The 23,987-nt window shown below is 39.8% G+C and overlaps 1 protein-coding gene across 2 annotated transcripts in view; it reads right to left on the bottom strand.

Annotated features, from left to right (window-relative positions):
* man1a2 (mannosidase, alpha, class 1A, member 2) overlaps positions 1-23,987 on the bottom strand; it is a 157,459-nt gene that overhangs the window by 90,701 nt on the left and 42,771 nt on the right. For both annotated transcript variants that reach the window (XM_086220777.1, XM_086220778.1), the window contains exon 4: positions 11,709-11,805. In XM_086220777.1, the coding sequence (XP_086076903.1) occupies positions 11,709-11,805 (97 nt within the window). The remainder of the gene's footprint in view (positions 1-11,708; positions 11,806-23,987) is intronic.

Genomic DNA, 23,987 nt, shown 5'->3' with positions numbered 1-23,987 from the left:
ATGAAGAATGGGATAAGGGATCACCATTTCCAAGACATATGCCGTTTATCAAAAATGGTTTAATAGGTAATGGTTTTCATGAAATGTCTCTCCTCTTTCATTATTATATGAAGGGTTTGTAAATATTCTTGCTGGACTCAGTAGAAGATAAATCCCAATTACAGCCAAATTAATTTGACATTTAATGGTTTTAATTAAACTTCAAATTTGTATCAAGTGGCTTTTTATGCAGCATTATGTTGCAACACAAGAAATTTCTAAACACAATCACAGATACATTTTCCAAATTATTAAATTACAAGATTCAAGTCTATCTGTCATGAACTATGTTTACAAGGGTCTGAGTATATTAAAAATACCACGAAAATGACTTGGGTATCATGAAAGTTTTCAAAGTTTAAGGTGGCATGTACCTAAATTGTCAAAAATATGCCACAATTAAATATTCTGTGTGTGTGTGCATTCTGACAAATAACTGATGAAGCCTATCTGGAAAGTTTTGATTGAAGAGAGGGTTTCTTTGTACTTTTAGGGTTTACGACTGTAACCACACCCTGTGACAACTCACTAGAAGTTCACTATTAACCACTTTTGATCAGTGCCCTGCTGTTCCTTAAAGAATGACAATGTTTAAACAGAAGCTATGATGCATTGCTCTGCTGCTACTTGCTGTGTTCATTTGAAAACATGAATGGTTGCAAATACAAGAGTTCTTGCTGATTGTTCACAGCTTGTGAAAAAGTTTGGAGGCTGAAAGTCAGGGAAAGCTCATGGACACCATAAAGTCCATCAAAAATGCTAACTTGTTCAGTTCAATCTTCAGAAACAGTTGAAAAGGTCGTCAAATGTGACGGGCTCATATTTAAACCTGTTTTTCATTTTAAGAGTTTGAAAAGTAGAATAAAGACACTGCAAGGCATTTAACATGGCTGTATGTTCAATACAGACTTAGGTAACTTACAGATCCAAATATTAATATGCAAATGAAACTTTCTCACTGGGAACATCAACTTCACCTTAATTTATATCATGTTGTTATTGTTATTAATCATTTATATGACAGGAAAATATGGTCGGAGGATACAAAGTCATTTTCAACAGTGTGCAATGTGTTACCTTCCACTGAAGGATATTGGTGCAAAGTAAAAGTGGGAGCCACAGAACCTGAAGAGACTGGACAGAACAATCTTGATGGAATATCATATTCAGCCTCCAAAAAGAAAAACTACTAGATGTGCACATTGCTTGAACTTGACCAAATGTGCTCAAACAAAAGAAACATGAAAAAGAAAAGGATGAGGTCTGCACGCTCCCTTTTCAGATTTTGAAAGATTTATTTGGGGATTTAGTTTAAAGTTTTCTAATTGTGAACTGGCGTCAGAATAAATCTTTGACCAGACAGCTAGCTTCAGTGTGCAGCACTACAAACATTTTTGGTGGACCAACTGCTCTTGATGGATCAAGAAAACAGCAGGACTGTGTTTGGAAATAATTTGTATTTGAGGCAAATGATCACAGAAAGGACACAGGCAAGCTAAACACTACAAAATAATAAACAACTTTACCAGTATGAACACTGTTAATATTACCAAGCAGCCAAAAGGCACACCAGTCTCGGTAATAAATTATCATTGAAACATCAAACACGATGGATTCTGAATGTTAATCCCTCTCAGAGCCTTCAATCTCAAACAGTAAAAATTCTGTTGGGAGGAAAATCTTTTTACCCTAAAATCCCACAATGTTATGACAATTTTTTTCCCTGTGTTATGAAATATCAGTGTGTTTCAAAGTATTACTGTATTTTCCACACTATAAGGTGCACCTAAAAGCCTTTAATTCTCTCAAAAACCGACAGTACGCTTTATAATCCGATGCGCCTTATATATGGATTAATATTGGTTAATTATGGCTACCGTAGTCAGGGGGCGTCGCTGAAGTAACAGCGGTAAAAACAGTAAAGGGGAATTCCAGTCCCACACCACTTGTGTGTGTATAAAGACACCAAAGTGGCACCTTTCAAGAGACACGCTTACGACACAGAGTTCAAACTCAAGGCTATCAGTAACGCAGCTACCGGTACGTACGTGTGTGTGTATAAAGACCCCAAAACGGCACCTTTCAAGAGACACACTTACGACGCAGAGTTCAAACTCAAGGCTATCAGTCACACAGCTACCAGTACGTACCGTATTGTAAATGCACTAATTTGTTTTGGGAGTGAACGGAGTTGTCACAACGTTGGTTTGTATTCTATTCATAAAGTTTTACTGACTGACTTATCTGACTGTTTTGTTGACATTCCCTTTTGCGCAGCTCCATCTAGTGGATGCATAACGCAACCCCAGCCACTACAGTCCTTTCTATTTCTATGCGCCTTATAATGAGGTGTGCCCTATATATGAAAACAGTTTTAAAATAGGCCATTCATTGAAGGTGCGTCATATAATCCGATGCGCCTTATAGCGTGGAAAATACGGTACACTTAAGTTAGATATAGTGCAAGCATGCTTAATTATCACAAAATTCTGTGCATATTCATTGGATAGAGGGCGTTAACCAACATTGTGATGCTTCAGTAGGAGAATTGTTGTTCCATGCATTCTATTTAACAGTCTATTCTTCTAGCCAGCTTATACAAAAATGTTTAGATTGTTGTGACTCTAAGATTGCTCAAAAGATTTAATTTATGTTGCTTTGCTCTGCTGCTCTTCACCCAATTGATGACACAATACTGCTATAACCCTTTTCGAGGGTGAAATGCAACGTTTTGCCCTGGGTGCCAAGCATATGAAAACATGACCTAGAAGCTGAAGAAGAAATAAGTAACTGCATGTCTGTGAGCAAGTGACTACCACTGACTTCATCATTATCATGGTCCACATGGACAGTGCAGAACTGTAGCTGTGAGGAAGATATCCTCCAACTCCAAAGAAGACTACATTCCTCAGTGTCCATTGATTAGAAAAAAGCTGGAAATCAAAGCAGTGTTTGATCTCATATCATGGTCTGAGGTAACGCCTCATCCCTGAATCTATATTAAGCTGTATACCTTGACTACAAAAGCAATACATTTTGCAGATGAAAGTTAAATCATTCCAATAAATATGGGCTCAAAGAAATGACAGCGTATTTCTGCTTTGCATCAATGTTGAGTTTTATGGGTTAGCTGTGATTTTCAAACAGTGTGCCTCCAATTGAAGATGTTAGATAGCTGATTCAAAAAGAGAGCCATTTTAAGGAGGGCACAGCAAGGAAAACTGTTAAGTCTTTATGGGTAACATAATGCTAAGCTACCAAAGTAATCTCACAATGGACAAAGTAAATGCCATGAATGAATTCTAGCAAACTCTCCAGTGCTGAGCTGAGGGAGGCGAGGTGTCCAAACTTCATCTTGAATCTGCATGATTTCCACTGACTCAAAACTAACAGGCCCCTGGCAACTGTGTGCCTGAGGCAAACTGTGATATCATTTACGGAGAGTAGGTTGTGCTGTTAGTGGGAGGAAGCCAAGTGGTAAGAGATTCTTAACTTGCAAAGCTAGACTGATCAGTCTGCTCACTTTTAAAGGCACCAATAAAGACATAGTGGCTAGGCAGAGTGCACAGAACCGACCTCAGACTCATCATCAAATTTCAGTGAATTCACTATAATGAGATTACTTGGAACCACTATTAAATCAATTGGAAAGTATTTGTGAATCAAGTTTGTCTCTTACATCGTTACATCTGTTTAATATTGGAATGCAAACATTTATTCTACTAGTTCCATTCAAAAAAAAGTGTTAAAATATGAGTAAAATAAAACCATTTTGGATTATTCTTATTATTTTCAATCAATTTTCAATTCACTGGAAAGACTTAGATTATTGTATAAAACATATGTACATACTCAAATTTTTCTTACCTTGAAAAAGGCAATTCATGCTTTTATATTCATTTCCACTGATTTGCTACAACTCAGACAGTGAGAAGTACCCTGAGTTTATAAACTACTCTGACCACTAAGTGCTAATCATCGAAACGTGACCTCTGTCCAGTGAGCCCTAAAACAGTGAGGAGCGTGTTTATAGATCTGAGTCTGTGCTGCCCATCTGGAATAAAAAAAGAGGCCTCTTCAGCTGCCACAATCCTGGCTTTTGCTTTGAATGTCCCTCAACAAAGGTCAAATGTGTCCAGCTTTAATTGATAGTGCCTGAAGGGTAATACTCTGACTGTGTAAGCAACAACAAAATGTCCATCATATTTCTGATACCATTGCTCAGTGACTATGTTGCAAGTAATGAGGTGATGGACATGATCTGGGAGCCATCCCCTGCCCGGGGCACCAATGTGTCTCTGGAAAACAATTATTTTGCAAGGCGTGGCTTGAACTACGAGGCCATGGAGGACTCAGTTTGGAGGCCAACCCCTGCCCCAATGGTCAAACTTGAAGATAATTATTTTGCCTGGCATGGCTTGAACTACGATGCCATAGAGGACTCTGTCTGGAGCCCAACCCCTGCCCCAATGGTCAATCTTGAAGACAATTATGTTGCCCAACGTGGTGTGAATTGCGGTGCCAGGCAGAATAAGGTCTGGAGGCCAAACCCTGCCCCTGAATTCTCCTACTACCGGAGAATTTGCCGTATTTTTTCCAATACCGATCCTGAAGCTCTGTGCAGAAAACACAGAGCAAAACTTTACAAGAAAGCTTGTGCTGTTCCCTACACAAAAGATTGTGGCACTGGTGTGACGAGGGATCCCAGCACCCCCTGTGAGATACATCGTCGCACCATTCGGTAGCAAGATGATAGGGTCCTCTACTTGAAGTCATGCAGCACCAGAGGAAACCCTTGTGTCACCAATGCCAGGGAAGATGGAGTCCTGAAGAGGCTGTATTGTGGCATCTGAAAGAAGAAATTTCGTGGGGCCTAATACATCGTGCTGCCTATCATCAGAAGAACCACAGCACCAAGGACACAATCATGGCAGTGATAACAGGGAGGATCAGGGTGTCCTCCTCACCACCACCTTTAAACCTTGAAATAAACTTCAAAAAGCTTTAGAGTGTAGAATATTTTTTAAACCATTTTTTCCCTTTAATTTTCATTTGTGTAACTGTGATTTATTTGAAATAAAAACTGCCTGCTGGATTTAAATTGACTGTGATTCTCTTTCTGCATGCAAGTTCAAACTTATGCCCATAAAAAACACAAGTATTTATTCTAATAACAACTGTTCATTGATGCTAATTTTGCAATGAACATTTAATGCAATGTTTTTGACAAACCTTTGGCTACAAATTATTGACATGGTGGCAACAATTGTTTCCAAATCTCAAAAAGCAGCAATTGGCTGTCTGAATAGTAGCCAGACATTGCTAGATGACATCAGCAATTAATTTGCATAATAATGAATTACATATAATGGACTTTATGTGGCTTATATACGTTAAGACCTACAAATGAACTTTTTCTGTTGGGGGTTTGGGGGGGTGGGGGTTGACCAGGGACACTCTAACGGACCCTGCTGCTCATTAATCTAATTTCTAAGGTTAAAATGGGGTCATAGCTCTGGGCTTCCGACTGAAGAAGCCGCCAGAAATTTCCACAAAAACTACAATGGCACCTTGGCCAATCAGTGCTGGGATTGTGCCTGTAATGAGTTCCCCTGCAGTGACCAAGTGAATGACTCATAACGCCACTGTGCCCTCACGTGAAAAATCAGTTGCAGTACCTTTTCAATCCAATAAGAGGACCAGCCAATGGAAGCTGAGTAGGTTGTGCCCATTTGATGAGGGAGAGTGACTTCCACACAGAGCAGATTCTTTGGTCACCATCTCAAATACTACTCAAATAACAAAGGAGCAAGGTGAGGATCAATATTGGTTCAGCATTTCGATGCCGCTCTAAGCTGAAAGACCAAAGGAGGCTGAAAAGCCATGCTGAGTGCCACTTTTCTGCTGAACAGGTAAACTAATGTTTCCCAACTAACATTAGCAATTGTTGGCAACTTTAGCCTCTGACAGGTTCATGTTTTTGTTAGTGTGGGACAACATCACCAAATGTATCGCAAGGAGACTTAATTGTCTGTCTTATTACCACTATTCCAACTCTGTCCATCGCACCTTTACAATCATTAAAACACCACCTACTGCATTATGAAAGATATACAATTAGAATGAAGAGACAATTATTGTAGTTTTCTCCCTTCATAAACCTTCCCATTATTCAATCTATTACGGCATGAGGTTAGCAGTGCAAACTGATCTGGTTTGATTTTTTTTTTATCTAAATTTGAAATCTTAATATTTTCAGAACCTTTCAATGTTGGAAAGATATAATTTCTGTAATATGTATCTATCAAAACAGGGACATAAAAATATATATTTAATACTCTACTATTCTGGGGAGGAAAAAACTTGCAAAAATTCGCATAAATTAGAGCATTTTGTCATCCACTACAGGGAAGTCATGGCACTCAGCGGTTGAGAAACACTGGTCAGACTAAACTGGTGAGAGGTCACAGTAAAGAGCATAAATTTGTAAAGATAAAGTCTTTTCCATCCACTCTTTATCATTAAAGTGCTTCTTCTTTATTAGAATGCATCTATTGCTCCACATTGGTGCCTTTCGGGGATGAGCATGCTATATGTCAACTTCCGTCTGGAAGGCAGGGATGTTAGCCACTCTGTTTAAGGTTACTTGTACATATTTTACCACAAACCCACCAGTACAGAGCGCTCAGTAACTACAAATAGTTGGCATATCTGAAAAAATCCAGTCTGTTCATTTTCGGAGCAACATAAACTGTCACAAGAGTAGCAAATTTCAGAAGAATTACTACTTAAATCCATTTAAGTTGTGATTTATTTAAATTTCAAGGTTAGTTCTAATAGTCTCTGAGTTAACTCAGTGTTTCCATAAATCTAGTTAGGTTCCTATATTTCAAGATCTGTTCAATATCAGTATCAAGTTTGAGTGTTTGTTATTTTTGACAAATCTCACCAAACATCGGACGTCGGAGAGACGTGCAGATCAAGTCAGTGTTGGGTTGGTCTGTTGAAGAAATTTAGTCCTCATTATCGGACCTTTTTTAGACGTCGTTATGACGTTCAGCATTTGGACGTCATGTGAAGATCGAATCTAGACGTAACTTGCAAAATCGATCCAAGAGTTAGACGTCATTTTTGGAACTCTTTTAGACGTTGAACTGACATTCACATTTGTACCTCATCTGGATGTGTGTGTGTGGTCCATCAAGGACCAAATCTAGACATCTGCGCAACGTGCAAAATAGATCCAAGATGTAGACGACATTATTGGACGTTCACATTAGCGCGTAATCTGGATGTGTCCACCACCGAATCCAGACGTCTGTGCAAAGTTGGTCCAAGATTTAAATTTACCTGTTTCAGACCTCATAATCATATTTGGATGTCATAGGTGAGTGCGGTTAATGGAGTTGACAACATATCAAATAAAACATGTTTAGTGACCATCATATTTGATTTCGTTTGTATTTCAAAAAAGTAAATGAAACCTGATACACCATGGACACAAAGGTGATGGCCAAGTCTTCATGGGGAAATCATCATGTTGCAGATTTATGCTTGTCTAGATGTGAGCTTTAATGTCCACTATCGAAAATACACACGCTTTAAAGGCCATCTCAAAGGGGAAAACTGCCAGAGAACAGAGCCCCCCCAAAAAAATTAGCAAGAGTCTATCAAAGTCAGAGAGAGGGATCCAGGTCAGCCCTTTAAACCACAGGCTCAAACCCATTTATCCCATCTGCAAGGAAAAAGAACCAGGCATCGAAAAGACAAGCGGTCCAAGAATGAAACAATAATCTGTATGTATATGAGAGATGGTCACAAAAGTAGGCTATACTTTTTCTCAATTAAGAGCTGCTGAGAAGTAGAACATTCAGGCTAAGAAGACCACCCACCCTGAGCCGTCTGCCCAGTTTCTTCCTTTAGGGAGTTTTTCCTCCTGTTTTCCTTCGTGTGCTTGCTGGCTCACCGTGCCCCATATCAAGACAGTCAGAAGGGAGTTTCAAAGCCCCTCCATATCCAAAAGAGTAAAAATATAAAAATACAAAGACAGGAGATGTTCTTAAACTGTTATGCCTTTATCAATGTTGTTTGCATCAGCCACACAATGTTTCGGGAATGGTGACTTTTGTCTAATTTAATGGACAGGCGAATATTTTATCTTTGGAATTCTTGGCAGCCTGCTATATCACATTATTCCAGCCAAAACTCATCAGTACTCATTTCCTTTAAGAGTCGCTGTGCTGCTGATCATTCCACAACAAAGTACCGCAGCGATATAACCCTTGATTCTTCTCCTCTTGTCTTGCTTGTGTTTTATTAGCCCCCATGTGATTAATAACCAGCAGACGCCCAGACACAACCATAACGAGGAAGGAGGAAAAAACAAACCCATATTCACACTCAGCCACACAAAATTACATGCTGCAGATACAGTTATAACAGACAAATAAAAGCATTCATCTATCATTTAGAAGCAACCCATATAGTGACACAGATGCCTTTAGTAAATTGGGCAGACTTAACATTCCAATTTGATACAACAGCCTTTCTCTTTTCTGTCAATTCATTGTATAGCGAGGGATCTCTGTATGCAGTTGAGTTTGTGTTTCTTGCTTTCCTTGACAACAGTTTGGCCAATCTACTTCAAACCAGTGGTGGTCGTATTGCTGAGGTTGCAAAAAGGTTGTTTCAAGTCGGAAGGAAGAGCTGGCAAAAAAAATGTTTTTTTCCTGATATGTTTTCAACTCTATAGTCAATTTTTTCATAAAAGTCAGAATAGGCCTTGCCAATCAAAATGGAGAAACATGTATTTGTAGTAGATTGGCGCATGAACGAGTCCTAAATAAAGTAGGAATTGTAAAACACCTTCCTCATCAAACATCAGTGTTTTTTTTTTTTTTAAAGGTTTATTAGAAATCATCAACTATATATGTTGACTGAATTAAATCTTATACAGACACTCCTCCTGGAACCGTCACCTTATCGTGGTGGAGGAGTTTGAGTGCCCTAGTGACCCCAGGAGCTACAGTATGCTGTCGGGGGCATTTTGCCCCTGGTAGGGTCACCCAAAGGCAGACTGGTCCTAGGCGAAGGGCCAGACAAAGAACGGTTCAAAAGACCCCTCATGGAGAATTCACCAAGTGTTGTGTGTACCCAGCCCGGAGGGGCACCGGGGCCCAACCCATGAGCCAGGCCTGGGGTAGAGGCTCGATGGTGGGCGCCTGGTGGCCGGGCCTTGGTTCATGGGGCCCGGTCGGGCCTTGCCCGAAAAGGTGACACGAGCACGTCCTCCCTTGGACCCACCACCCATAGGAGGAACCGGAGGGGTCCGGTGCAATGTGGCCTGGGTGGAAGTCCAAGGTGGGGGCCTCGGATGTCTGAACCTCAGGCATGGAAGCTGGAAGCTTATACAGACAGATTTCACAGCTAAATTGCCAAGGCCCTGGTCAGAACATGTGGCACTCCAAATTTCAGGGGCTGCTGGATTGAGAGCAGAGAACAAAAATGCCCCAATTGAATGTGTTCTGGATGATCCGCTTACTTATCATCATCATTGTATCACAGCAGTCGATATGTCAAAGTGATGGCTACATGATACATGCGGAATGTCTGTGATTGTTCACTGACAAACAAGAGAACAGACGTTGCGGAAATCAATATATATTCTTTTTTGTACAAAAGCCTGGAGATGTTCAAAAGGGAGCAAAAACCAAGAGCAAAACACTCCCTTATGATATCTTTAATTTGATGACTGAAGTATAAACAGCCAATCTCTCCAGGAAAGGTGTTTCTTAATATAGCAGAGATTGTGGATCTCTGACTATATTTACACCCTCCATATCCACTGTGACAACTACAACAAGATAATTACAACAACACAGAAGATTGAAACACCTGACAAAAAAGACCTACACTCCCAGTACTGCTGCAGACAGGCAGGCACACAGTCCCTCCCCTCACTAGTTGCAGTTGAATATGTTAACTGTGGCATGCAACACTGTCAGCTAGGCAAAGTTGCAACCATTAACAACAAATATAACATGCAAAGAACTGCTGCAGAGCAGATTTAGTCGTACATGAAGAAGGAAAAGAGCAATTAGGAAATTGCATACAATAATTATTATTATTTTGCAAATAATGTTAAGCTTTTGTAAAGTTAGTGGCTACCAGCTAATAAGAAAAACACTGACATAAATGACAGCAAACATTGTCAGTCCTGCCCAACCGTAACATTAATTGAGAGTGTAAATGTAACAAGTTAACTAATTATCTGTGTCTGAAAGTGTTCACACTAAAGCTGGTGAAAACAGACCTGCAAATAGAAACAAACACTTGCAAACCTCCCTTCTAATTCTATTTGATCAGAAACAAAATATGGTGAGGGGTCACCAGAAGCAGATAATAAATGGCTATAACAGAGTGCATATGCAAGGATCAGTTTCCTGTTTACAACATAAAGAAACTTGAGCTCTAACAACTTACTTCACAACTGCATTAGATGGACAACGTAGAAATATTGTTGTCATTGATGTTATTGTTTGTATTATTCCTGCCTTTTCTGAAAACAACTTTTTTCTATCTTTTTTTGTCATTTTTCACCACCATGGTATTAAAAATGTGTACTTTTCCAGGTGTCGTTACAGAGTAAGAAGTTCTAGTATCATCAAAACCCCATTTCCTGGTAATAATCCAGTGTTAAAACTATCATTTAAAAAACCTTAACATGAGCATATTGTTATTCAGTGACACCTGCCGAGGTGAGGAAATGTTCTGCCAGTGAATAGTGCAATCCAGGTTTATTGATCTGTATTAATATGGTTGGAAGCTGCAGACATGAATATGCAAAAATATCACCCAAAACACATACATAATATATGATGACACAGGCCCTTTAAGGAAAACAGGAATATCGTTCAAGGCAAACCATAAAGAAGGCACATTCTACTTTTAATGGCATTAAAGAAAAAATATAACTCATTAACCTGCAAAGGACTTATTCAGCTTTAAAACGTGTCAACATTGGTATGTGAGCCACTTCATTACAGCACTAGTATTGTTAACTGCGCTGGAATATTTTTATTAGAGGCTAGCACATTATCCTTACACATTTTAGGGCACAGCACTTTTAAGAAGTAGTGAAATACTACCAATACCTCCAATTTGTACTGCATGATAATTTTTGAAATAGATGTTTTTTATTGTTATCTATTTCAATAAAATAATTCTATTACTACAACAGTACTGCATAATTTTTTTATTTTTCCATTTCAAGATTATCTGTTGTGTGGATTTTTTTTTGACAATTTAACAACCAAACTCATGACACCAATTTCTTATTGTGTAATCGCAAAGTGAAATATTGCACTCAATACAACTTTTTTAATTATTCAGCAGCACGACTTCAACTTTTTTTTTCAGTCAAAATTGGTATTCTATGTTCTTTGTTTGCAGTTCCAGAGATTTTATTCTTCTAAACCCAAACACACTTGGCGTGCTGCTGGACCCTAACCCATCACTAAACTTGTCCACAAGAAAAGGCGTGTCCGAGAGTCAGTGAGGAAGACAATGGGTGTATGCATTCATACGTGCATGTGTGTGATTAACAACTGTGTGTGTAAACTGCCAAAGGGCACAGACAGCAGTGGGAGAAAGGGGTTTGTCTGGCTTACCAAAGATATTCGTGGAATGGCCTTTCTTGGCGAGGGGCTTCAGCTCATTGTGACCCCAGCCGTACTGTCTGTAGCTGTCCCATGCATGCTTCATCATCTAAGGGAAGGAAAATCAAACACCACATTAGAGGCTGGTAAGAGGATGTCGAGTTGTCTGAATTTGTATGTTTTCGACCTACAAAAATTCTGCAATTCAAGTATTGGTACCTCCAAACAATGGGAAAGTGTGGCTGGATAATAGTATTCAATGTCACACCATTATTTAACAATTTTGGCATAAACTAATAGTGTTTCAGCACAGCTGGAACTTTTGTTTAGTTCAAAGCACAATGCTCTGACCATCACAATCTTTGCCAGGACACACATAGAATGCATCATTGGCAATTTTACCAAGGCTGAGGGATAACATGACCCCAAAGATGATGCAGGATAAATCCATGTATGCAGTTCTGCCCCTATAATGATATAGAGTCAAGTCTGACCTACACACTAACACAGCAGTAGGTCTTGCCTCTAACACACCTCCACTGAATTGGGGATTAAGTTTTTTCTCTTTCATAGCTAGCCTTGAGCATGAATTTCCCTTCCCACACTTAACATCTGCAGATATTTATCCACTTGAATCAAACAAAATTCTATTTTTCATGTGACCTTTTAAAAAGACTAGCTGCAAATGATAACCTCCGGGAAAGGAACGTGAATAAAAGAGCAAGAGATTGTGTGATGAGCCCTGACTTGGACTGACGCAGACAACAGGAGCTCCAGGGCAAAGAGAGACAATGACACAGTCAAGGAATAAGTACCAGAATTTATTTAAATACTGCTGCTTTCTTTCAATTTTAACTTTTTTTTCAAACTTGAACAGCTCTTACTCAAAGGGCCTTGACAACCTCAATAGAGTACATTTCCTTTCGAAAAGGTCATGTCAATCACCATCTGGATCTATAGATATGTGTGTGTGTTTCTACCTCTATATTGCTCTGTCTGTCAACCTGGCAGTTTTACAATCTGTTAGTATGCCCTTTTTTAGATCAAAATGAATTGTTTGTACGAGAACTGTGATTCCCAAAGTGCGGACTGCGGCCCACTTGTGGGGTGTGGAAGTACTGCAGGTTGACAGCAAGAGGTCATTTACAATGAGTAGATGTAAAGTTTTCATAGTTCAATTTTGTCACCGAGTTTAAAATTACTCAAAACTATATGTGCTGTTAAATATTTATGTTTTTATTTGTATCAAAAAATGATCAAGATAAAAAATACACAGGTGTTAAAATAGCAGGTCTTCTCTTGAAGTTTGTTTCCCATTGGCTGGCGTGCGACCAAGGACCTTATCCTACACCTTGAGCATGAGAGGGTAACAGACTTTAACTAAATAGCTAAATGATTGCCAATTATAGATGACAGAATGCATGACCAGTGGCAGGGAGGGACGTAACATGGAGCAGTGGCTACTGAACAAATCATAAGAAACTCAAGATGAATCAACTTAAACAAAAAGGAGAAGACGAAGAAAAGACTGAAGTGAGTACCTGTCACTGGGATTTACCAGTGTTGGACTTGAAAACAGTCCAATGTCTGTATGTGTGCTATGCTCAGAGGCTTTGCAAATGAAGCCTAACACAATGTAAACAGCAGTGCCACCTGGACACTAAACATAGAGAATATTCATACAAGCCATGTTTTTTTTTTTTTTTTTTAAACAAGCTATGAGAGTATACGAGTTACAAAAAATAAAGTGTAGGAGAATGAGAGTTAAGTTTCATCACCATAATCTGTGCTGACACTATACATGTCAGCCCACTGAACAAATACAGGAGACATCTGGGGAAACAAGCAAAATACACCACAAACACACACGGTACAGAAACACCCATGTACATACAGCCAAGGTCCAAGATAAGTGTAATGGGGAATGTCCCATTCCTTTCTGGTACCTGAATATATTCTGGAAGTCTGATGAAACACCACACGAGCACATACACAGCCTGTCTTCACTATAAAAAGGTATATCATGCTCTGTAACATTGGAAGACATCTCTTGACTACGTTTTAGTAGGGTAGATAGCAAAAAGAGACCTCTTGATGATATGGCTGAAGATGTGTTAAAGCAGCAGGGAAACTATTTCTATGTTCTCCTGATTCATGAGTTGACAGATACTGGACTTTGTCAATTTTCTTGCTTGTCTAATATGAAAATAACAGAGAATTATGAAGATTTTCTGTTTTGCAAGCCTTTACCATCACACACGAAAGCAGGAACCATTTTTTTAATCTCAGAATAAGTTTATGGCTTCCCATGAAATAGACAGGACCAAATGTGTTGGACTGAGCACTGACAGAGCTCCGGCCAGGGTGGGAAAAACAGGCTAGAGTTGTGACACATCAAGGATGTGGCCTTGCTGGTGTCCACTGCATTATGTGCCACTAGATGTAGTTTGGCCTTGGTGTCTTGCAGTCTCTCTGTCTCCACAGATCCACCAGAGCTCCATCTCTCTGCTCCAACCGCCGCCTGCATTGCCCCCCCACTTTTTTTTTTATCCCCTGCTGTTACACCGGCCTGTGCTCCCCTCCCATGAACCAGTCTGCCATCCAGTCCCCCATCAAGCTGGCTTGCTCTCCCTGCCTCCCCTACCAGAAGCTTCCTTCTTCAACTGTTATTAACATTTCCATGTTTCCCACATTTTGTATTGTAAATTGTTTTCTTGTCTGTAACAACATCTACTGCACGTCTGTCCGTCCTGGGTGAGGGATCCCTCCTCTGTTGCTCACCCTGAGGTTTCTCAGATTTTTCCCTGTTAAAAGGGTTTTCTATGGCGTTTTTCCTCAGTCGATGTGAGGGTCTAAGGGCAGAGGATGTTGTTATGATGCCACGTGAAGCCCTTTGAGACAAACTGTTTGTGAAAACGGGCTCTACAAATAAAATTGTCTTGCCTTGCCTTGCCTTGCCTCGATGCTCGGGCCACAAAGACAATGCCTGCTGATTTGAGGATGTTTTTGAATGAAGCCATGAAGATGGTGAATTTCATTCAAAGCTACCCACTGCAGGCATGCCTGTTTACCATATTATGTACAGAGATGAGAAGTGAGCACTGGCAGCTTCTACCGCACACAGAAGTCAGGGGACTTTCACTTGGCGGAGTGCTCATCGGTCTTTTCAACTACATGACGAAGTAGCATTTTTCACTGATACCAGTAAGACCCATCTATGACTTTCTAAAGTGGCATATTTGGTTGACATTTTCAAATATTTAAACGGACTCGATCTGCATCCCCAAGGTCCCTCCGTATTTTAAATCCAGAGTAAAACCAAAGCTTTTGATGCCACCATGTGAGTTTCCAGATCCAGGCAGGCAGCCAAACTAATAAAGACAAAGGCCATGAGATTCACCATGCTCTTGGCCTGCTGTTTTCCATGACATACTCAGCACACACGGTCAGGCACGCATGCGTGCTGAGTATGTCATGTACACACACACACACACACACACACACACACACACACACACAATAAATCAAATTAATACAACCATGGCATGGACACTTTCCGTCTGATCTGTGCTGGTTGGGTGCTTCATCAAATTTTGATTGGCCCATATGGCAAGGACAAGTGCAACAGTGCAGGTTGCTTGACAATGTTGACAAACTACTTATTTAAAAAGGACCTTGGAATACTGATTGGAGATTAAGCTACAAATTGTGATTGACTCTGACAGCTACTTGTTACATTGACAGCATGCTGGGTGCCACAGGGAAAGGAGGGGAAAATGAGTTTGCACTGGCCAAGGTGGTTAGTTTATGCCACAATGAGAACCTAACCACATCAACAACAAAATTGGCTACAGTGAGAGCACAGAAAAAAGTAAAAATCTATTTTTTTATTTTTTTTTTACCTTAGGAGGAAATCAAACCAGTGTCTTATCTTTTATATATACATTAAGAATGTATTAATGGTTAAGTGGTGCTGTGTAGGGCTGTGCAATTTAACAACAAAAATCATTCGGCAATAAAAAATATACTATTTAAAATACTCAACCATTAATTTTGTCATAGTAGAAATCTGCAATATACAGCAGTATTGACATCAATCTACAATGTTTTACCAGCTTTGGCCCCCTGAATACTGTCTAAATATCTCCAAAGACACAGCCCCAACTCACACAGTTTACAAACAGTGGTTTAATGGGTGTTTAAAAGTGCTTTCAATTTACCTTTTAAAATGTTACATGTAAACATGTTAGTTCATTAATGCATGTTTAAACATCTGCTCAAAATATATTAATGAAGAGAGAAAAACAATCAAATATGATGAGAAAATAACTTTCAGAACATTTTTCAGAATAAAGGGAAATATAATAAACAGGCCCTTCCAATTAGTAATTCAACAAATTGAAATGTTTAATTAACTCCAGAGACGCAATATTTCAGATATTACTTGCAACTGCTATTCTAGGGCAAAACCTCATTTATGTCTTAAGTGGACAATAAACACACTATATTACATCATCATCAATCAGTACATCGAGTGTGTCTAAGGACATCAGGACAACTATATAAATCAGTCATTATACCCTTCTGTGCCTGAGAGGTCGAAGAAGACCGCACCCGAACATGTTTATTATTCGAAAGTACAATTATCCATTAAACTCTATGTCGACTTGTCTCTGTATTACCATCATAAATGTATTAATTAAAATTAAAATATAAAAATTAAAATTAAAATTATATAGTCATGCTCAATTTAAAAAGAGACAGGCAGCCCAGGAGAGGCCCAGTGATATTAAGGTCAGTCTACAGGAGATTAAAACCATCTCGTGCCCCTCCCTCTTCCTGACAACTGACAAACTTGACAGTGAATGTGAGACCTCAACTATGGTAGTGTTTGATGAAAAAAAAACAGCAGTCCAATGATGAGTCAATTTGAGACAGGTCGTGAGTTTACTGCATCTATGAGGGAAACTCTTGATGATTCATCCTGATCCAGAGTCAGCAACAACAACACTGAATGCCTGCTTCATGAAAACCACCAAGTGTTTATTCTGACACATTTTGAAAGAATATTCTAATATCAACATGATTCTTTATTGAAGGTATGGCTTTGTTGGTGGTGATGGGCAAGTGCATGTGACAATACTACATGATACTGGTGCTTTTTGTTCTTTTATTTAAGCATCAGTCTTGTATTTCAAATAAGTCCCATGTGGGTAAAGTGACCATCTGTCAAACGAAGGGCCTCTGGTTCGATCCTTACCATCCCCGGTGACTATTCTTGAGCAAGATACTGAACCCCTAATTGCTCCTGATGGCCTTGCGACCCATCCAAGTTGTACCCTGCCTGGAAGGATGGATGAATAGTTCAGAGCTTGCTCTGTGATGCATGCAATTAAACAGGCATAGTTGACCAAGAAAAATTCCCTTTAAGACGATGACATTGTTTTGGAGCCTGATGTAAAATGTTGTATTTTTCCTTGGTCTGTCTCTTACTGTGTGTTCACACCAAACGCGAATGGGAATTTTGCGTAGCGTTATTATATATATATATATATATGCAAATTCGCTCACTTGGCTGAGTAGCGAGTATTTCCAACAATGTTTCTTTCCGCCATTTCACCATGATTATACAAAGAACTGTTGCGTTGTACCTGCTGTGGAAGGCCAAAATACGTCGGAAAACTAAACGCCGTCGTATCTGGGTTAACAACACCAACTAGAGGTGAGCACAGCTCGGTGAAATTCACCGAGCTGTGTCTGGATAACTGCCGCTTCTTCGCTTTTGCCTGCTTGTTATTCCTTCTAGGTTGATTAGTCTGAAGCTGTTTATTTCAATGATTAGCTGTGTCATCTCCGAGTCGGAAAGACATAGGACCACATCCTGAAGAATTTCTTTTGCACATGGCTGAGATGTGTAGTTTCTGCTGATAATGCCATATGTGTCAGCTTAGTAGCACTCCTAATCAGAGCTGAGAACCTTCTCCACTCACCCCAATCAAGCAATAAGTATACCTTCTGAACAGCTTCCAATAGATTATGTTGGTTCACTGCCTCCAGCCCAGTCAGGTACAGGTTATCTGTTAATTGTCATGTACTAGGTATTCAACTGCATAACCTTTAAGCACAATAACAGCAGTCTGTGGTCCATGAATTGAGTCTATTTCAATCTTTGGTGCCTATTGCACCCAGATGAATACAGACTGGTAAAATGGTTTGTCATGGCTGTTGTTTGCTGCTGAAGAGGTGGTCCAGGACAGCACAGAATTTAGTACTAATGACCTTGTTTTCTATCATACTGTGCACGGCCCATGGTGCTTTTGAGGGATAAATGGACAGAATCAAACCCTCTACAAAACCTTACTGAACCTTTGAACAGTTCTCAACTTTTTTTTTTATAAAGGCCAGGAGGTGGCCAGAAATAATTGCACAGAGCAAAATGAAAAAACTTTTCAATAGGAAGGTTAGGGGCATGTAATTTCCCAGGCGATCAGGTGCTTGCTCTGTTGCCTATTGTAACACCTCATTTCAAGCCTAATCCCATGATCCATTTTCAGTTGTTCAGAGGGTGTCAGATCAGACAAATAAAACAGCTACTCCGTCATCTATCTGGATGACTGGGATAGACATCTGGACTGCATACAGCTGGTATTTGACCGTTTGGCTAATGCTCATTTAACTGTAAATCTTGTCAAATGCAAGTTTGCCAGTCAAACATATTTGGGTCGTGTGGTTGGCAAAGAGTGCCTGTAAAAGTGGAGGTCATAAGTAATTATGTCCCACTGCCTACTCAGAAGGCACTCATGCATCTTTGGGATAAGTGGAATATAACCATTGACAGAACTAAATATGAGTGGACCCTGCAGTGTCAGAAGGCCTTTCACTCTGTCACAACCACACCCTCAACTTAGTCCTGACGTATGGAATTGGGAAGCCAAACATCTAATTATATTTCTACAAAACTCACTTTTACCTGACAGTCAATCACTTTTGAGTTTGTACTTATCAACTACACACCACTAACAGAACCTGTTTCCAAATGTTTGTCTGATCACGGCATAGCTAGATTTAAAAAAATTTGAGGAAGCAATTCTATTCGCAATTAACTCAGCGTCATGTCCCAACATCACTAAGATGAGGCACATCCTGTCTCAAAAGGATGCAGAAAAACTAGTCCATGCCTTTGTCACTTCCAGGCTGGATTACTGCAATTCCCTCCTATCAGGCTGCACCAGTAGGTCCCTAAAGACTCTCCAGCTGGTCCAAAATGCTGCTGCTCGCGTGTTGACGAGAATTGGTAGAAGAGACCATGTCTCTCCTGTACTGGCCTCTCTGCATTGGCTCCCTATCAAATTCAGAATAGAATTCAAAATTCTCCTTCTAACATTCAAAGTCCTCAAAGATCAAGCACCTTTATATTTGACAGAGCTCATAGTCCCCTATTACCCAACTAGAACCCTTCGCTTCAAGGATGCAGGGTGACTTGTGCTCCCTAGAGTTTCTAAAAGTAGAACGGGAGCCAGAGCCTTCAGCAATCAGACTCCCCTCCCATGGAAACATCACCCAGTTTGAGTCAGGGATGCAGACAACCTCCCTATGTTTAAGAGCAGACTTTAAGACTTTCCTTTGTGATAAAGCTTATAGTTAGGGCTGCCCTAGGCTGGATAGATATGCTGCAATAGGCTTAGACTGACGAGGGAGCTCCCATGGTGCACTGGGTTTCTCTCGCTCTCCTCTCTGTCCTCCTGTATGTGTTATACATATATCATACTCATATTTGTTACCAACTCATCTTCTTCCAGGTTCTAGGTGCTGCTGGGGGAGACCTGTAAAAGGCTCAAGCTGCCACCCTAAGCATCACCTGCTCAAGTCCCCGTCTGTCCATCATTCTCTACCCCTTTCTCTCCCTCTTTATCTCTGCCCCTCTCTTTCCTTCTGTATATCTCTTTCTCCATTATCTGTATTTGTCTCTGCCCTGCCCTCCTGCTCTCTTTCCCCCACCAGTCAAAGCAGATGGCTGTTCACATTGAGCCTTTTAAAAGAAGGGTTTTTGTCACCGCTGTTGCAGGATGTGCTTGCTCAAGGAGAATTATTGGGTGTAAATTCATTGAGGGAGTGTGGTGCTCGACCTGCTTTACTTGTAAAGTGTACTTGTCTATGGTGTTTTGTGCTTAGTCTTTCAGGTCCGTCACAGGGATGAGCTTTGATGAGCTAACTAACTATCTAACCCCAACCCAACCATGATACACCTAAGTTTTGTTTAATGTCCTTTTCTTTTGCACAAACAAGTCATATGATTTGCTAATTCCCACAATCATGCACCCATATACGCAACTGATACTTACTCTCATATCCCATCTCAGTATTTACTTGCTTACTGATTTTTGTAAATGGATATCACTTCACTTTTGACTCAGTTTACATTCCCCTCCTTTGTTACACGCTGGTCATAACAAAATACATCATAAATGCCCAGGAAACAGTGCCTTTGTTAATATCCTTTGTACAGAGTGAGGGATCCAGACCCAGAACCGTCACACTGCCTGCCAGCACTGAAGAAGCAGCACAATTTCTCCCCAGCCTTTACTTTCCCAAAGGACAGACAGACATTTGTGAACTCCTATCCCCAGTGTGCTACAGCCGCCCGCCCGCCCGCCCGCCCGCCCGCCCGCCCACACACACACACACACACACACACACACACACACACAACCACAGGACAGTTATATATTTATAAATCTCCTTTCTGACTGAGGTCATTATTTTTGCTACCGTTTGACAAAAAGTAAAATAAAACTATCAGCACAGAAGAGGCACCTTTGGATAGGGTGTTCATTATTGGAGATTTGGGGACCTGGAGGGTACATTGAGGGCACTCAGGCAGAGGGTGGTAACAAATTTTTCCTGACCAATATGAAAGTAAAAGAGCTCGGTGGGCTGTTGTTCTACAGCTTTCAATCCCCTGACCTGAAATATACATTTCTGGTGATCATGTCATTCCTGGATCAAGTAGTTATGGATTTAAAAACATTCATGTTTTTTTGTGCCCCCAAAGAATGAGTCATATTTTTCTTCAGAGGATGACTTGCTTTCCCCCCCAGAATTTTAGGTTATTGTTCCCTATAGCCCTTTTATTTAAAGCAAGATTGCATTTCTCTGTCAGGGCGCTGAAGGTTGTATTACATTTCATTTCTATATTCCAGTCTTAAGGGCTCTGTGCACACCTGGTATTGAGGTCCTGACCAATCCAATTACAAGTTGTCAGCCTTAATATCAAGTACATACACATTACATGCATTCCGAAATCTGATTACTGAAAGCGCATTTGGGGATGGTCCGCAGTTGAGCGCATGAACAGCAGCATAATATTACAGCATCTGATGTATGGAAATGTGACACTATCAAAACCATGAGGATTTGCCCCCAGCTGCAAGTCTGGCCTTGCCTAGAGCAATCAGTGATGTCGCTGACTATCCTGTTTACATGATAATGGTTGAAAGAGATTTGTTCCCCCCCATCTTAAGAAGACTAAGTCTACAACGTGGGAATATTTTGTTTATTGTAAAACCATGGATGCAAAACATGCAGACAAAGACTGGCTGCAAGAGGAGGCCGTTTCAAACAGGTGATGCCTCTGTCATGTTCCAGCTGAAATGCTATTTACCTTTGAGCTTTGTACAGCAGAAATTTCCTCCAACAGCCTGTCAGACCCTTGACGTTTTGCCTGTACAGTTTTAAAAAGTTTCTCTGATGCTGTTGATGTGGTGGTTGTCCTTCGGTTTCACTGTTTAGCGTTTGTAGTTGCATTCAGTATTTTTCTGTCCGTTTTGGTGGTGACGAGTCTGCACATGGTGTTTTATTTTGCCAATTGTTTGGGGGCCTCCTGTCTGCTCCAAGCCATCCGTCAAAAACAGTTGTAATTTATGTGTTTTTGCCAAGTGAGAAGGGGAAGATCAAATCACAGAAAAACATATGGATACATGTGGTAAAGCAAGTGTGAACATACTCAGAAGAGCTGTCCACTTGTGATCAGATCACATCCGGATGATCCTTATACCAGCTGTGCACAGGGTCTACATCAAATATATATCTGGGGTCAATATTTTCAGATGAAGAGCAGCATTTTTGAGGGAAAGCTTTTTTTTCCTCTGTAATTTATGATTCAAATAATGTACCCCATCCATTTAATATATCATTCAAATATCGAAGAGGTTAATAAGCCATCAAACAAAACCGCAAATTCTTGTATTGCTTGACATCTCAACCAGCTTAACTGTAATTTAAATGCATAGTCCTCTTTTTTAAGTCCAATGTCACAACTGATTCTTTTCAAATTTCCTCCTTTCAAAGTATTCACACAATGCTGATCAGCAAGAAAGTTAAAGAGTACGTAGTGTGTGTTTTTGGTGACTACATTATTTTGACTATAGTCCAGGTGTATCAATTTTAATTTGCTTTCACTCATCACTCTTGTACAACAACTGTTCAAGGCAGGTGGCCACCTGTCTCATTACTTCCATAACAATTTCAATAATAACATAGCAAAGCAGAGTATAGATTCCAATCTTCAAATTAAAAAAAAAATACTCTTATTGTAAGTCATCAGGCTGTGTGCCATTGTTTTCCATTCTTCATAGATGTAGTGTTTATTTTATCCTATCTACCAGACATTTGGTTGGTCCATTATAAAGTTAATTTCCAACTCTCATGGGTAATGAAGTCTTTTTAAATCAACTGACAGAGTGTGGTTCTACACCTGCTCTATTTTTAAAATGTCATGTGATAACATTTGATGTGATACCGTGCTATATAAATAGAAATGAGTTGATGTATTTTCATTGTAGTTGCTCTAAGTGAATTGCATAAAGCCATATAATTTATTAACAAATCCCACACTTTAGAAAGATGCATGCTGAGCATCTGCTCACATGAGCCAAATCATATACAGATGTAGCAACCTGAAATTTCCCCTCCCAGCTCAAAGCCAGACGGCTGCCTGTGAGAACTACAATGTACGTAAATATAAAACATTTTGGAATACTGCATTAATATGTAAATGTAAATGACAATTAATGAAAAAAAATATTAAAATGCAAGCCTAAGAGCAAAAACTGCCCAAAAACAAATTATGAATCAGCAAAATACATCAACGTTGTCAGATGCGTGTTTTTCTTTTCCAAATCATGCCCAAGAAGATCCAATCTCCCCCATTCCTACATCAATTTTTGAAAGATTTCTGCACAGAACAAGTTACTGTAAGCCCAATATTGCTGTTTAATAGAACTTCAAACTAAAACAAATACATGACAAAGGTCTTGAGGTATTTATTAATATCTCTGAGCAGTAAAACTCCCCCAAATTGGTACACTTTAAATATACCTTTGACCAAATCCCATGCATTTGCGCTATTCTACATGACGCCCTTTACGTCAGTAATGCAATCGCTACTGTAATATTCTTTCACTTCAATTAAATGAACCTCCCCTGAAACAGAAGGAAACCTCCCTCAAGAGACCCACTTTGGGTCCACCCACTTTGAAAATCTGTGACTGAGCCGATTGCTTACGCGTATATTCCCTATTCTATTCAGTCAATCGATTGATCTGGCCTCTGGACCACTCCTGGCATCATTACAAAATGTTGATGAATGTGAACTGTCACTGGAAAGTATAATAGGTTAACAAATTATGTTACAAACAAAATCTATAATCTGTGGAAAGTAAGGTATTATTCACCCCTTCAAATCTAAAGCAGTGCTGCTGAAAATGCACTGAAATGCTTCAAGACCCTCCATAACATTGCAGTTAGGTCAAAATTACCTCAAAAGTGTGGCCAAAACTCTCCCTCAAGAGAAATACAAAAAAATCTTAATTACCATGATGATGTGAGGAAGGTTAATTATTTACCAACATGCTTACTCTGCTATTTTTGGATACCAAAGTGTTTTGGGTCATTCACAAACCTACAGCACAATCACAGTAAAGGTCTTACAATAGCGTGTAAAATTTCAACTGTGTGGTAGCAATAGATAAAGCTTAGTTTCATTCAGAAGAGGTATACCAGCACAGGCATGAGTAAAGGTATACCCACAATGAGTGCCAAAACCTTTTGCTGTAAGGCTGCATGGTTTAAGATTTTTGGATGGGAAGTGGTTGTTATCAAAGGAGAAAAATACACATATGAAAAAAAAATGTCATTTTATCACCAACCTTAACATTTGTTTTTGCAAAGATGATTTCCTTCCATAAACCAGTTACTGTCTCTGCTTTTTGTGGTTCACTGCACAAAGCTCAA

The sequence above is a fragment of the Aulostomus chinensis genome, chromosome 12 (genome assembly GCF_037954235.1).
Source record: "Aulostomus chinensis isolate RoL2024-O1b breed Wild chromosome 12, RoL_Achi_v1.0, whole genome shotgun sequence".
NCBI lineage: Eukaryota > Metazoa > Chordata > Actinopteri > Syngnathiformes > Aulostomidae > Aulostomus > Aulostomus chinensis.
This window is presented reverse-complemented; position numbering and strand designations above follow the sequence as displayed.